General features: G+C 34.0%; 1 protein-coding gene across 5 annotated transcripts in view; it reads right to left on the bottom strand.

Annotated features, from left to right (window-relative positions):
* The window catches only part of RTTN (rotatin), a 79,543-nt gene that overhangs the window by 34,327 nt on the left and 32,854 nt on the right, over positions 1-12,362 (bottom strand). For 4 of the 5 annotated variants that reach the window (XM_042032455.1, XM_042032436.1, XM_042032470.1 and 1 more), the window contains 7 exons: positions 11,185-11,329; positions 10,248-10,402; positions 8,764-8,983; positions 6,976-7,104; positions 5,539-5,646; positions 4,757-4,915; positions 3,355-3,426 (listed from right to left, as the gene is read on the bottom strand). In XM_042032455.1, the coding sequence (XP_041888389.1) occupies positions 3,355-3,426; positions 4,757-4,915; positions 5,539-5,646; positions 6,976-7,104; positions 8,764-8,983; positions 10,248-10,402; positions 11,185-11,329 (988 nt within the window). The remainder of the gene's footprint in view (positions 1-3,354; positions 3,427-4,756; positions 4,916-5,538; positions 5,647-6,975; positions 7,105-8,763; positions 8,984-10,247; positions 10,403-11,184; positions 11,330-12,362) is intronic. The other variant, XM_042032447.1, reaches the window with a different exon arrangement.

The following is a 12,362-nucleotide window of genomic DNA, read 5'->3' on the forward strand; positions in this document are numbered from 1 at the left end:
TTAAAGAAATGTTTTACATAGAATAATTAAGGCTAATGCTGTGTATGTGTGTGTACACTGGTTTACAGGCTGTAACTAATAAATTCCAAAAATGAAATGCAAATTTTAACATTGAGCTAAATCATAATCTTTTATAAAAGCTGTCTTGGCTCAGCAAAATCAGCTATTTATCTCCTGAGAAGTGTGCTAACAGTTAAGTAGAAACTCATGAAAAGCTGTAAATGAGTGGCTTCAAGACAATAAATGTATCAGTACACTTTACAATTTTAATGTCTCATTTAATTCTACTTACAGATATCAAGTAATGAAAAAGTTTTCCTTAGAAAAACAGCACACTTAGGTAAGAGTAAATATCCTGAAAAAGTCATCCTGCTCTAAAGTATACTGTCATTATACTACACCTAGTTATGTCAATCTTCTATGAGAAAAGATTTATTTAGAAAACAAGACAAACAAAAAAAATTCCCTTTGAAATATGGTTTTCAGTTATTTCTTTATAAATACTGACAGGGAAAAACTGGGAAAATACTAAATCAGGGAAAACTTCCTAGAGCAATGGGTTTATACCTTAAGATAATGGATTCTAGTCATATTTCAAATAAACATTTTCAGTTGACTGCCTTTGTTAAATGTTTCTACAGTGTTTTCCATGTTAAGACAAAAAACCAGAAAGTTTTATTAAGCTACACATAATCTGGTTTAGACTGACCATAAAATCAGAAGTGCAAAGAAGGCAGAACTCAGAAAAATTCAAACCAACTACATTCAGAAAGGCAGTTTTAGAGGGCATCTTGCAGTAGTTAAAAAATAAACTAGTTAAAATTATGGAAAGAAAAATTCTCCAAGCTAATTAGAAACTTTTTTGGCAGTCAGGAGAGAGCAGAGTTGGACCAACTGAAAATAAGTAATTTGAAAACACTACTTATCCCCAAGAGACTCTCCCCCAACCCCTCCATTTACACTGACTACAAGTTTATCTCCCAACAAAACAAAACAAAACCCAAAACCAGATCTAGTAGAAGCAGTAAAACTATTTTGTATTACAAGATAAGTTATCACCAAAATTTTAGATGGCTACTCTCATTCGTTTTGGGTTTCTGTAATCCAGAAACTATTTTCACTATTTGCCTTTTACACCAACTAGTGAAGAATCAGATATGACGAACAGTTTGACACAGAATGTAGGATTTCAAGTGAACTATTTATGATGAGTTATAAATCTCTCCTCATACACTGTCAGCAATAGACTTAGACTATGGCAAGTGAGAACTCAGGAAATACTGATAAATTTAGTGCAAATTTTACTACCCAGTTTTGTCTTTGCCAGTTTCAAAAGTCATGCCAGATACTTTATTGCACAAGGGGAGCCTTGAAAGAGTTACTCATCAATTACATTCACAGAGTGCTCTGACTTCAGCAATCTTTATACAACACAGTGTGCTGCACTCTCAGAATACTTTACACAGGTTGACTTTACTGATGACTTAAGAGTGGTATAGGAAATTTTTTAAGTGACATAGCAAAATGAAATTTTATAAAGCAGATCACCTAGACAACAGTAACACTAGAGACATTCTCATGAAGATACTGGCCTACAAACTCTGTTTCTATTTCCTTTTCCAGTCCTATTTGCCTAGAGGATAAAATGATAATGCTCTACTTTGGCTATGGCCCAGTATTCCTACTATTCAGCGAGATCCACTTGATAGCCCTCCTTTTCTTCCTGGCATTAAAGGAAACAGACAAATCATCTTACTCAGTGCAAGGGAAAAAAGTAACTCTGAAATATAAAACTTGATCCTGGTGGTACCTTACAGTTTCAATTGTTGCTTGTATTTTGAACAGTTTTAATTTACCAGTTACCATAAAGTGTTGTTTGATAATATCTTTCAGCATGAACACTTATTAAGTGACGAGCAACTTTCATTAAATTGCAGTTCTTAATAAGAATCACATTGACTCAAAGCTTCTTTTAATTGCACTGGAATTCATCCAGAATTCTGCAACTGGATGCAATTTTTGTCACTTCAGCACAGTCATTGAAATTTTTAAAAAAAGACTAAAAAGCAACTTTTAATAGAGTCTATATTGACAACTTACAATGGCTGCCCTTTTGTAAATCCCCTGCTATTACGAATTTAAACAATTACTATTTATATTGATAAATTAGAAGCAGTAAGACTGAAACAAGGGCCAGATTTGTAAAATTGTTTCCACATATTCCTTTGTCTTATCTTTTCTGTATATGTGATCACATTCTGTAAAATTCAACTCTGCAAGAAATAGCATAATTGATTTTGGGTGCAGCTGAATCAGATAACTTATCCTAGTAAAACAGCTGGAATGTCTTTCAGCACTAACTTGATCTTTCGCAGAAAGGAACAAATTAAAAATGATATTGTTGCATCTGCAAATTTCTTTAAGAACTAACATACACTGTTCCCATATAGGCTCTCACACACTGGAAGGAGTGAGACAGACATTAAAAACAGGTAGCAACATCACAAAAATTTTTTGAATTGCAAGCTAAGATCCAAACATCTTTATGTGCAATGAACTAGACTTGCTGAGAGTAAAAGGAGATGACTGACTCAAGGGCAGAACTGGAAAAGTCTCCAGGGGATTTTATCAGTTTGATAAATATCTGATGAGAGAAGGTAAAGGGAGACAGGCTCTTCTCACTGGTATCCAGTGACAGAAGAAAAGGCGTTGAGCAAAAACTAAAACACAGGAAATTCTATTTAAACCTAAGAAAAAGCTTTCTGTCTGAGAGTAGTCAAACATTAGAACAAGTTGCCCAGACAGATTGTGGAGTCTCCACTCTTGCAGAAACTCAAAATCCAACTGGAAACAGCCCTGAGCAACCCGGTCTAGTTCACCCTGCTTTGAGCAAGTGGTTGTCTTTAACAAGCATTTAAATTGACCTAAGTGACAAACTGCTTCTTCTTCCTTTCAAAACATTTTATAAACATCACATTCTCAGAACTTCCTCTTCTTCATACTCCTCAAATCACATTTTACCCACATTCCAAGTGTGGGCAAAATAAATTACCAATTTCTATCCTAAAACATTCATGATATACTATATAAGTACGCAAGTTTCCTAGGAACCCACCGATACTACGTTCATGAAATGCAGCATATATACAAACTAAATTTGGTTCTTTTATTGAGCTTGCTGGAAGTTTGAGAGAAGTTTGTTTTTTATTAATTTATTTCTCTTTCCAAAACGTAACCTTAGACATGTAATTTTTTAAGTTTATATTTTATACGTATGCTGACACAAGTTTTCATACCAAATGACATCTCTCTGTGACATTATGACTTTTGTCATCAAATGGAATAGTCACTCACTTGCCAAATACAATCTTTCAAGTCTTCTGTAGGAATTGGAATCACAAGTAGATTTTGCAGAATAAAAGCAGCCTGAAAGAAATTAAAGCATCAGTATTGCCATCCAGCCATCAGTTCAAAAAACCACATCACACTGAATAGTACAGTCTACATATTACTTCACTGCTTTAGACATATGCAGAAATACACAGAATTCTTGTGTTCATGTTGGGAAAAATTAATTTAGAAGGATGTAACTTGAAAGCCCTCAAACTTCACTTACAAGAGATGTCATTAGAGCATGGCACAAGAGCAGGCTGTTAAGAAAAAAGGACAAGGAAAAGATGGAATAGAAATCACAAGGCAACAAATTTATTTGTTCATAAAATTCCTTCATCACTGTTCCAGTACAGTCAATCCTACAGAATATCCATTACAAGTACAAGAAGTACTAGGGGAAAAATTACTGAATAGAAAAACCTAGATAACTGTTTATGACCTCATGTTTCGGGGTTCTTTATTATAAAATAATTGGGACAATGAGGGGAACACAGTAGGACATAAAGACATGTTTCAAATGCTTTCCTTTATAAATTCAAGGCATGTTTGTTTTTCTGATTTATATTACACACACTTCACATGTCTGTGCATGGATTGAAACTCCTTTTTTTATATTTTGTCCATCCTTTGTCAATAATTTGACTCTTAAGAGACTATAATTAAGAGACAATAATTTGGAGTTAAAATAATGAAGCACACATTCTCAAAAGCATTTAGAGATATAAATTTAAATATTACTTTGGAAAATGTAATTAGTTAAGCAATAGAGCTGGGAAAAAAACAAGTCACTGAGTGTCAGAGTTTTTATTTCCTATTGATTGTAACAGAAGGAAAACCTTACAACTAGAACTGATAGAAAATTTCAAATAAAGTGTACAGAGTTTAAATACATCAGTATATAAGTCTATGTGTTGTTCTACCATAGTACAGACTTTCAGTTCTCACCAATAAACCTCAGTGCCTAGACAAAGTACTTCATATCAGCAATGAACAGATACTGCAGATCAGGTGGTAAGTTTGTACCAAAGCATTCATAAATGTTACAAAGAGCCATTAAAATCAGGCCAGTTATGCTTTAGCAACCTACTTATCTAACTGAGTAAGCCTTAGGAGGTTTTATGTGTTCACTTGTATATTCCTCATATAATTTCTGTTTTTAAACAAGTAATCTGTATTTGTTCCTTCTTGCACAATTCCTAAATAAGCAGCTAAACAATTATATTAATCAGGTAGTGTTTAACTTACAAAGCAGCAGGTGTTGTGCAGCAGATAATAGATGTATAGAATAAAAAATAATTTTTTTTTCTCCATCATGAAAAAGAACTTGACAATCTAGAACAGCAGAAGGACACAAGAAACATACCTCCCTGCGTACCATGCTACATTCAGCTTGATCCAGAAGGATGTTGATCACTGTTCCCCACAGGCCTCCTGAAATATTCTGGCAGCTTTCTGCTAAAGCAATACATCCTTTTTCAAGAGATGTAAGAGCTGATCCTATTCCAAGTGCTGTAAACCTGACCTAGTACATATAAGCACAACAGAAAGTGGTATTTCTTACGGTAATTAGCAATACTTTTTTTTTTTAATTATTAAATTGTATCAGCTGAACCTGGAGCTTAAGGGAATAATTTAAAAAGTAACAACCTCTTTTCCTGTATTTCTCTTGCTCTCTACTCAGAATGACAACTAAGTGAGAAAATAAAATTATTTTTAAGTATTCAAAAATAAGCAAGATAGTCTTTTATATTCTTCATATTTTACCACTTGAAAATAAGTCAATTTAGCAAACTCACATAATTTAACAGATTGGTATTAAATACATTTGCTCTGAATTTTTAGTTCATGTAAGTGTTTCTGCTTTGCAGCTACGTTACAGCAATGACAAGGAAAACTGCCTATGAGTCATGATAGTGAGTGACTAATGAAAGCATAGAAGACAGAAGATGTAAGGGAGGATTTCTCAGATGATGTTTACATGGAAACACTCTCCCTACTGTATTATTACTGCTATTTAGGATATAGTCAGTAACATTTTAAATAATTCGAAACAGCAGTTCTACTGTTAAATATATTAATGAATCAAAAATATTCAAATGCTTGAGGGTCACAATACGATATGAAGTTACTGTCACAGTAACTAACCTCAGGATCTCTATCTACCCATAAAGGAACCAGCCATGCCAGACCTAGATGAGACAGAACTTGTTCTTCACTATTATCATAAGGCAAAGACCAAAGAGATATCCAGTCCTGATTAGAAAACAGAAAACAAATTAAGAAATTATTTTATAAATCTTTCAATCCATGCCAGCATACTAACAGTGTGAACTACCAACTACAACTAAACCACTTTTGTTTAACACTGATGGCACGAAGGAAGGATAATTTTGTATTTCTCTTTCTGTAAGGATTTGACACTAACTTACACAATTGTAAACAACAGCCAGGTTTTACAATTACTTTGAGACTAAAAATTATTAGTACAGTCTAAACAGTAACACTGTTGTACACACAGATTATGACTTAGAAACACAAGAAAATGAAACTTATCATTATGGTACTATACATATTACTCTATAATAATGATACTAAAATAATAATTCAAGTCCACTCCTTCATCCATGCATTTATGATCTAAGTCTTTGGAGGCTGCTGTCTCCCTGCAGTGTACTTAAAACTCTGTCCCCTCCCAATTTTAATAAACTTTTCCAGTACTTAATATCTTGAAAAAGGAGTAGAGAACTGAAGAAAGAGACACCTGGAATCTGGAGAAGCAGGTACACTGCAATTTCTAGTTATACCCGTGCGTGATCACAATGAAAGGTTTCCATTTATGGCTGTCACAGATATAAGTAAGACTGGATTTTAATTCTCTAAAATGACAATACTTAATTGTTGAATTTGCTTCAACTGCTTCAGGATAAAGGCTATTTTTAATAAACTTTCAGAAATCTAGCTCTCAAAGATGTACATGAATACAAAGCATAATATGAATTTTGCTAGTACATAGTGATAGCTCCTCTTAACTGAAAATCCTTTTTCCGTGTATGTACATATTCTTTCATATGTATATATATACACACAACTGTGAAAACCCTACACACATGAATGTTTAAACATATGTTAGAAAGCCTGTTGTTTGTGAGGCTGAAGAAATAATGATGTTAAAAATTCTTAAATTTATTCATCCTATATAAAATCCTGATTCTTCTTTTTTTATAAAAAAGAAAATGATACTTATTCTGAAAGAAGGCCTTTCAAAATCCACAGAATTATTTACGAAACAATTTCAATATGGCTAGAACTGATTCTTCAGCTTTTTTGTATACCATACTCTATCCTGTACATTATCTAAGATTATAGACCAAATGAGATCAAAGGGGGACTTTTTTTGCCTTTTGTGCTTCCAATTGGAGGGGAAAGAGGAGTAAGAAGTGGTGTGGTTTTAGCAGCACTCCTCAATTGGAGAGTATCACTCCTAAACCATGACAGAAAACTGTCATTGAACATCAGAAGTTAAAATCTCTTTGTATGTAGCCCTCACCAATGACAAGATAAGGACAAATGTAATGCACTCACCGTATCTTTGGCTTGAGCCATCATTTCGTGAGATAAGTGAAGCAAGCAAAGGACTGTGCTTTTTGTAACACCTTTTCCCATGAAGGACATGGCATTTCCCCCCCATTCAACATAAAACGATGAGATGACCTAAGAGTGGGGGTACAAGTTCTTAACAGCTTTACTGTAAACAGTACACAAACAGAGTACAAACTGTCTTATACACTAAATCATAATTTAAACTCATGAAAAGATGATAGACTTCTAGCTGAATTGTAAGAATTCCTTACTTCTGAGTCATTTGGTCATGTAATGCTTTCCTATACATTTAAACTTCTGAACATCTGTGGTTTTTATTTTTTTATTCAAATGAAGAATACAGTCAAGCTTAATAGTAATCTCTAAGTTGAATAGAAGCCTGAAAGTTTCTTTTCATGGATGTGAAAGTTCATTTATTGTACCCAGGGTTTCTTTTGCTATGTCTGGAATGAAAAATAAAATTTCTTTTCAAAATTCTGTGTTCAAGGGAAAGGGTCATTTAGATATTTTATTGTGATTTGAATAAATTTATCAGCTTTCTATATCAAATACTAATAAACAGAAATAAAGGTCACTGGATCATAACATAAAATAAACCGTCTGACCAAATGTCTAACCATGCATACTAAAATAAAAGGCATGCTGCTTTCAACAAAACACACCCCAAAATACTTTTTAAAAAATAATAATCTTAGAAGATACACTTCTAGATTTACTTTTCTCCACAAAACATGGTGATTTAAACCTCTGGATTTTGCTGTTGTTCTTTCTTTCAGTGTCCCGGTCTACAGAAATTTTTTTTAAGCCCACTTTCTCCATTCCTCTGCAAAAGAAACCTACCTTTACTTTCAAATTTGGGCCAAGTAAAACTGCCTAATTCTTCTGAACAAGAGCTTATGCATCACAAGTTGATTTCATGCCATAATATTTATATTTTCTAGTAATTATCTTTCTTTTGCATGACAATATCTATAACCTTGGTGCCATTTTTAGTCTAGACTTCAAGTCACAGAGCTCACCTAATCAAATAGGTCTAAAAAATTTATTTCTTTCTACTCAAGAAATCTTGGCAAATTAAGACCCCTAAAACACTATATTTTTTTCATTATATGTATTGGCATTTGAAACTAAAAACTTCTAACTGTACATTACTGAATATGTGTTAAACAAACAGAGAGTCAGAACTATGCTTTTCCTTTCAAGTTTTAAGAAAATTGGAGTTTTCAAAAGATATAATTTTAGGAGCAAAAGCTAGTTGTCTACCATGTTCACGGACTTAGCAAACACATAAGAACACTGAAAACAAGAATGAAATTTTGTCTTTCCAACAACTGCAGCATCTTGAATTACCTCTTTTCTGCTTTCTCAGTTCACAACCTACCTAACAAGCTGCTTTTCTCCCAGACCACCTTTCATATGTGGATTTTGCCTGTGGGAAGTTATCCTGCATTTTTCTTCTTAGAGTTTCAGTCATTAAAAACACCACATGTATTTTTTATCTTGCTTAAAACTACAGTCACTTTGTATTACTTCTTAAGCCAGTGATGAAAGCACATGCAATACAACCAGTCTTCACAACTACAGATACACATCACTCAATCTAGTCTCCGTATCATTCCTATTCACTTAGCAGGAAAAAGCATCTTTCCCACACCTACTGCTAGTGATGACATTCACTAAAAGCACATTGTAAAAAGCATAGTGTCATTATTTACACAGTTCTTTACAAGCATTCGAACCAAAAGCTAAGCAAGAACATAAGCTACTTACCTCAAGAAGACCGGTTAAATATTTCTTACAAATTGTGACAGGTTCAACTGCAGCAGAATAGGTACTCCAGCCTGGAAGTGCAGTAACATGAACCATTCCTTGTAATGTTCTCTCCAGTGAAGGAAGTCCATAAAAATGTGGTGCATCTGTTAGCCTTAAGCATTGAAGCAGCTTCAGAGCCAGCTCTGTTCTGAAAGAACCAGCAAGTTCCAAGCCTTCTCTGGTTTAATTGTAAAAAAACAAAAAAGATGAGCCATCAATATAAAGATGTTGAAATTAAAAGAACCATTTTGCCAAAGGCCAATGCCTCAGTCTTACCATTAGTCTGTGAGGCTCAGCATCTCAATTACTTAATATTGTGTTATACAAAGAGTAACATGAAATTAAATTTCACATGTCTAGTTTTGCACAGGTTCTGAAAACATAATATTGCATCTGATTACAACAAAGTTGCTTAACTAAAAAAAGGCAAAGGAGATATAACTCATTATTAAGGAGCATGTTAAATAAAGGGCAAGAGACTGAGGACAACAGATGACACAATGAGAAGAGATGTAAAGCTCAGTAGTTCCAGAATCACGCAGGATCAAGAATATTCTAATTTGGAAGGTACCCACAAGGATTATCAAGTCCAACTCTTAAATGCGTGGCCTGTTACACCTATGTTTGTTCTGGTTCAAGAGACAAGTTTAAAAATATTTCCTGCAAAATACAATAAATCTAGAATTAAGTAGATAAATATACAGGAGTGTGAAATACATAACTAGCAGTGATTTCTATAATATGCCCCTTTTCCCACTGTCAAAATTTTTAGAAAATAACCAGGTGGGAATAATGAAAAAGGTAACATTTTGAAAATATTTTCACAAACAGTTATATTGTGATACTAAATAATCAAATATTATCTTAATCTGCAATTTTACTAGCTCTTAGAATACATTTGGATAGAGACATTTGGTGTGGGAAAGGTTTTATGAGAAACTTGAAGAAAAAATAATATAAATTAATTTCTGTGTTTGCTCAATTGACAGAAAAAGGTTAGAACTTCATGCTAAAAGTAGCTGTCCCAAACAGGCCAAAAAAGGAGTTCAATGAAAGTAAGTATTTATGGATATTTCAAATACTTCTATGTTTTACTTTGCTATAAACACATGCTACAAAATCAATGAAGTTACCATTTGTTCATGCAAATTTGCAGCAGTGAAAAAGAAATAGCCCATCTTCTCAGTGCAATCAATTTAATTATGCATTTGCTAAGTGACCACTAGCACATTCTCTTTTAAGTTTCCTGGTTAATTTCCTAATTTTACTGTGAAAAGGAATATCTAATGTTGATTTCCATTTCAAGAGTGTATATTCAATTTTTACGGTTCAGAACAATTGAGTCATGATGTAATGATATTCAAACTCTGACCAAAATTCAGCAGCAATAGGAGTTATGATCCCCAGTCAGAATCACCCAGGCAGGTCTATTTGCACTGTACCTGTCAGTCACTGACACGGAACAAACAAGCAACATGTTAAAAAGACGAATGAGTTCTCTATCCAGTCGCTGCCTGACAGCAGCCTGTGTTTCATCCATTTCATCTTGCACTTGGGATTCTGTTCGCACCAGGAGGCCCAAAAGGGATTTTTGCTGCTGAAAGAAAAGAATAAAAATACAGTCACATAATGCATTGTTTAAATCCTATTTTAATACCCTCATTAAAGCCATTTTTCTGCTCCAAACTTGCAAATCACACACATTATACATCAGAAATTCCATGATTACTTTACTAAGAAGCAACTGCAAAAGGCACAGTGAAAAAACCCTATAATTACCAATAACTTGAATCTCGAATCTACTAAATGCCATGAAAGAATCTACTGGGAAGGCCTCTAAAATATCCTGGAATTAAGTAGACTGTATTTTGAAGCATGAAAGAAAACTCGAAGTAATACAGCAATAACCTGAAATAAAAAACAGATCACAAAAAACCAGAAAACACATAGTAACAAAATTAGTTCGGGTTCCATTTTGTACATTGCAGCTGCTTAAAAGACTTCATATCACATGACTTTAAGGTTTTATATTAATGTATTGAATGGGCTATACTTAAAAAAATTAATAGGATTCCCAGGTAGCAATATAATTGAAATACCTGTAGTCTGTAAGTAATTGAAATGAAGTCTACTAGCATTTTTCCCTAAATGCATAGATTGTATTTGCAAATGGCAAAATGCAAGTGCATGCAAACTGTATTTAACATAGGACACCCTGTGTAAGACAATGGATGATCTGGCATGTTACACAGCTAATGCATTTGCAGCTATGTAGCTAAGCACACTCTCATGCTGCTCTACATGTATGCACATGTGTGTGCAAGTATAGTTACATGGTCAATCAAATCATGTAAGTATATACAACAACCCTGTTCTTACATTTTTAAGAAATGATTTCAAGATCCACTTTAGATGGTCTGACTCCAGATTTGATTTCTGCTCTCTAAGCAATTTGTTTAAAAATCTTAAGACATCTACCAAAAGCTTTTCATCCTCCACAGAAGCTGGAAGCACTTGTAGAAACCTGAAATACAAATAAAAATACTTTCATACTTGTAGCATTTTAAAAGAGAGATTAAAATCTCAGGCTAATAGGACTGAAGTAACCTGCAAGTGTTAAATTATACAGAATATGTATAATACACATATTCACATATAAAAATATGGCATTGTATTAACATATTATACTTATAATATGCTGTTAATATTGTTGTTACTGTTATTATTAGCATGAAAAATAGTTATGTATATTTTAAAGTTGACTTGTATATGGTAAACATGGAATTCTGTATAGTAAAATGTAGACAAATCTGAGCAGGATCACCGACAGGGAATAAAAAATTAATTATTTATGAAATATTAGCATCTGATAATAATAGTAAAGTTTACCTATGCATTTCAAATAGCCCTTCTTTTAAATACAGAATTTTAAATATTTGATAGTTTTGTGTATGTCAATCACAAAATCACATAATCTTTGAGACTGGAAGGGACTTGCAGAGGTCACCTGGTCCTGATGCCCTGCTTTTGGACGGACACCTGCAGCTGGTTGCTCAGGATCACAATCAGGAAGCTTTTGAGTAACTCCAAGGATAGAGATGATACAACCTCTTTCAGCAACCTGTGTCTGTGTTTTGTGACCTTCACAGTAAAAAAGTGTTTCCAGATATTCACAGGGATCCTCCTGTGTTTCAGTTTGTGGCCATTGCTTCTGTCACTGGACACCACTGGAAAGAGCCTGGCCCCACCTTCTCTTCTGCTGCTCGTACACACTGATAAGATCCTCACTCTGAGCCTTCTTTCCTCCACATTTATAGTCCCAACTCTCTCATCTTTTACTCATAGGAAAGATACTCTAGTCTTTCATTATCTTTGTGGTGCTTCATTGGATTCTCTCCAGTATGTGTTCCCCGTATGATTCTCTCTTATACTGGCAAGTCCAAAACTGGACCCAGAGGTCCAGATGTGGCCTCAGCAGTGCTGAATAGAGGAAGGATCACCTGCCTCAGCCTGCTGCCAACACTCCTCCTAAAGAAGCCCAGGATAACACTTGCCTT

Source organism: Corvus kubaryi, unplaced genomic scaffold (assembly GCF_017639235.1).
Source record: "Corvus kubaryi isolate FWS band 111438036 unplaced genomic scaffold, C.kubaryi_AGA036_p1.0 132, whole genome shotgun sequence".
Classification (NCBI taxonomy): domain Eukaryota; kingdom Metazoa; phylum Chordata; class Aves; order Passeriformes; family Corvidae; genus Corvus; species Corvus kubaryi.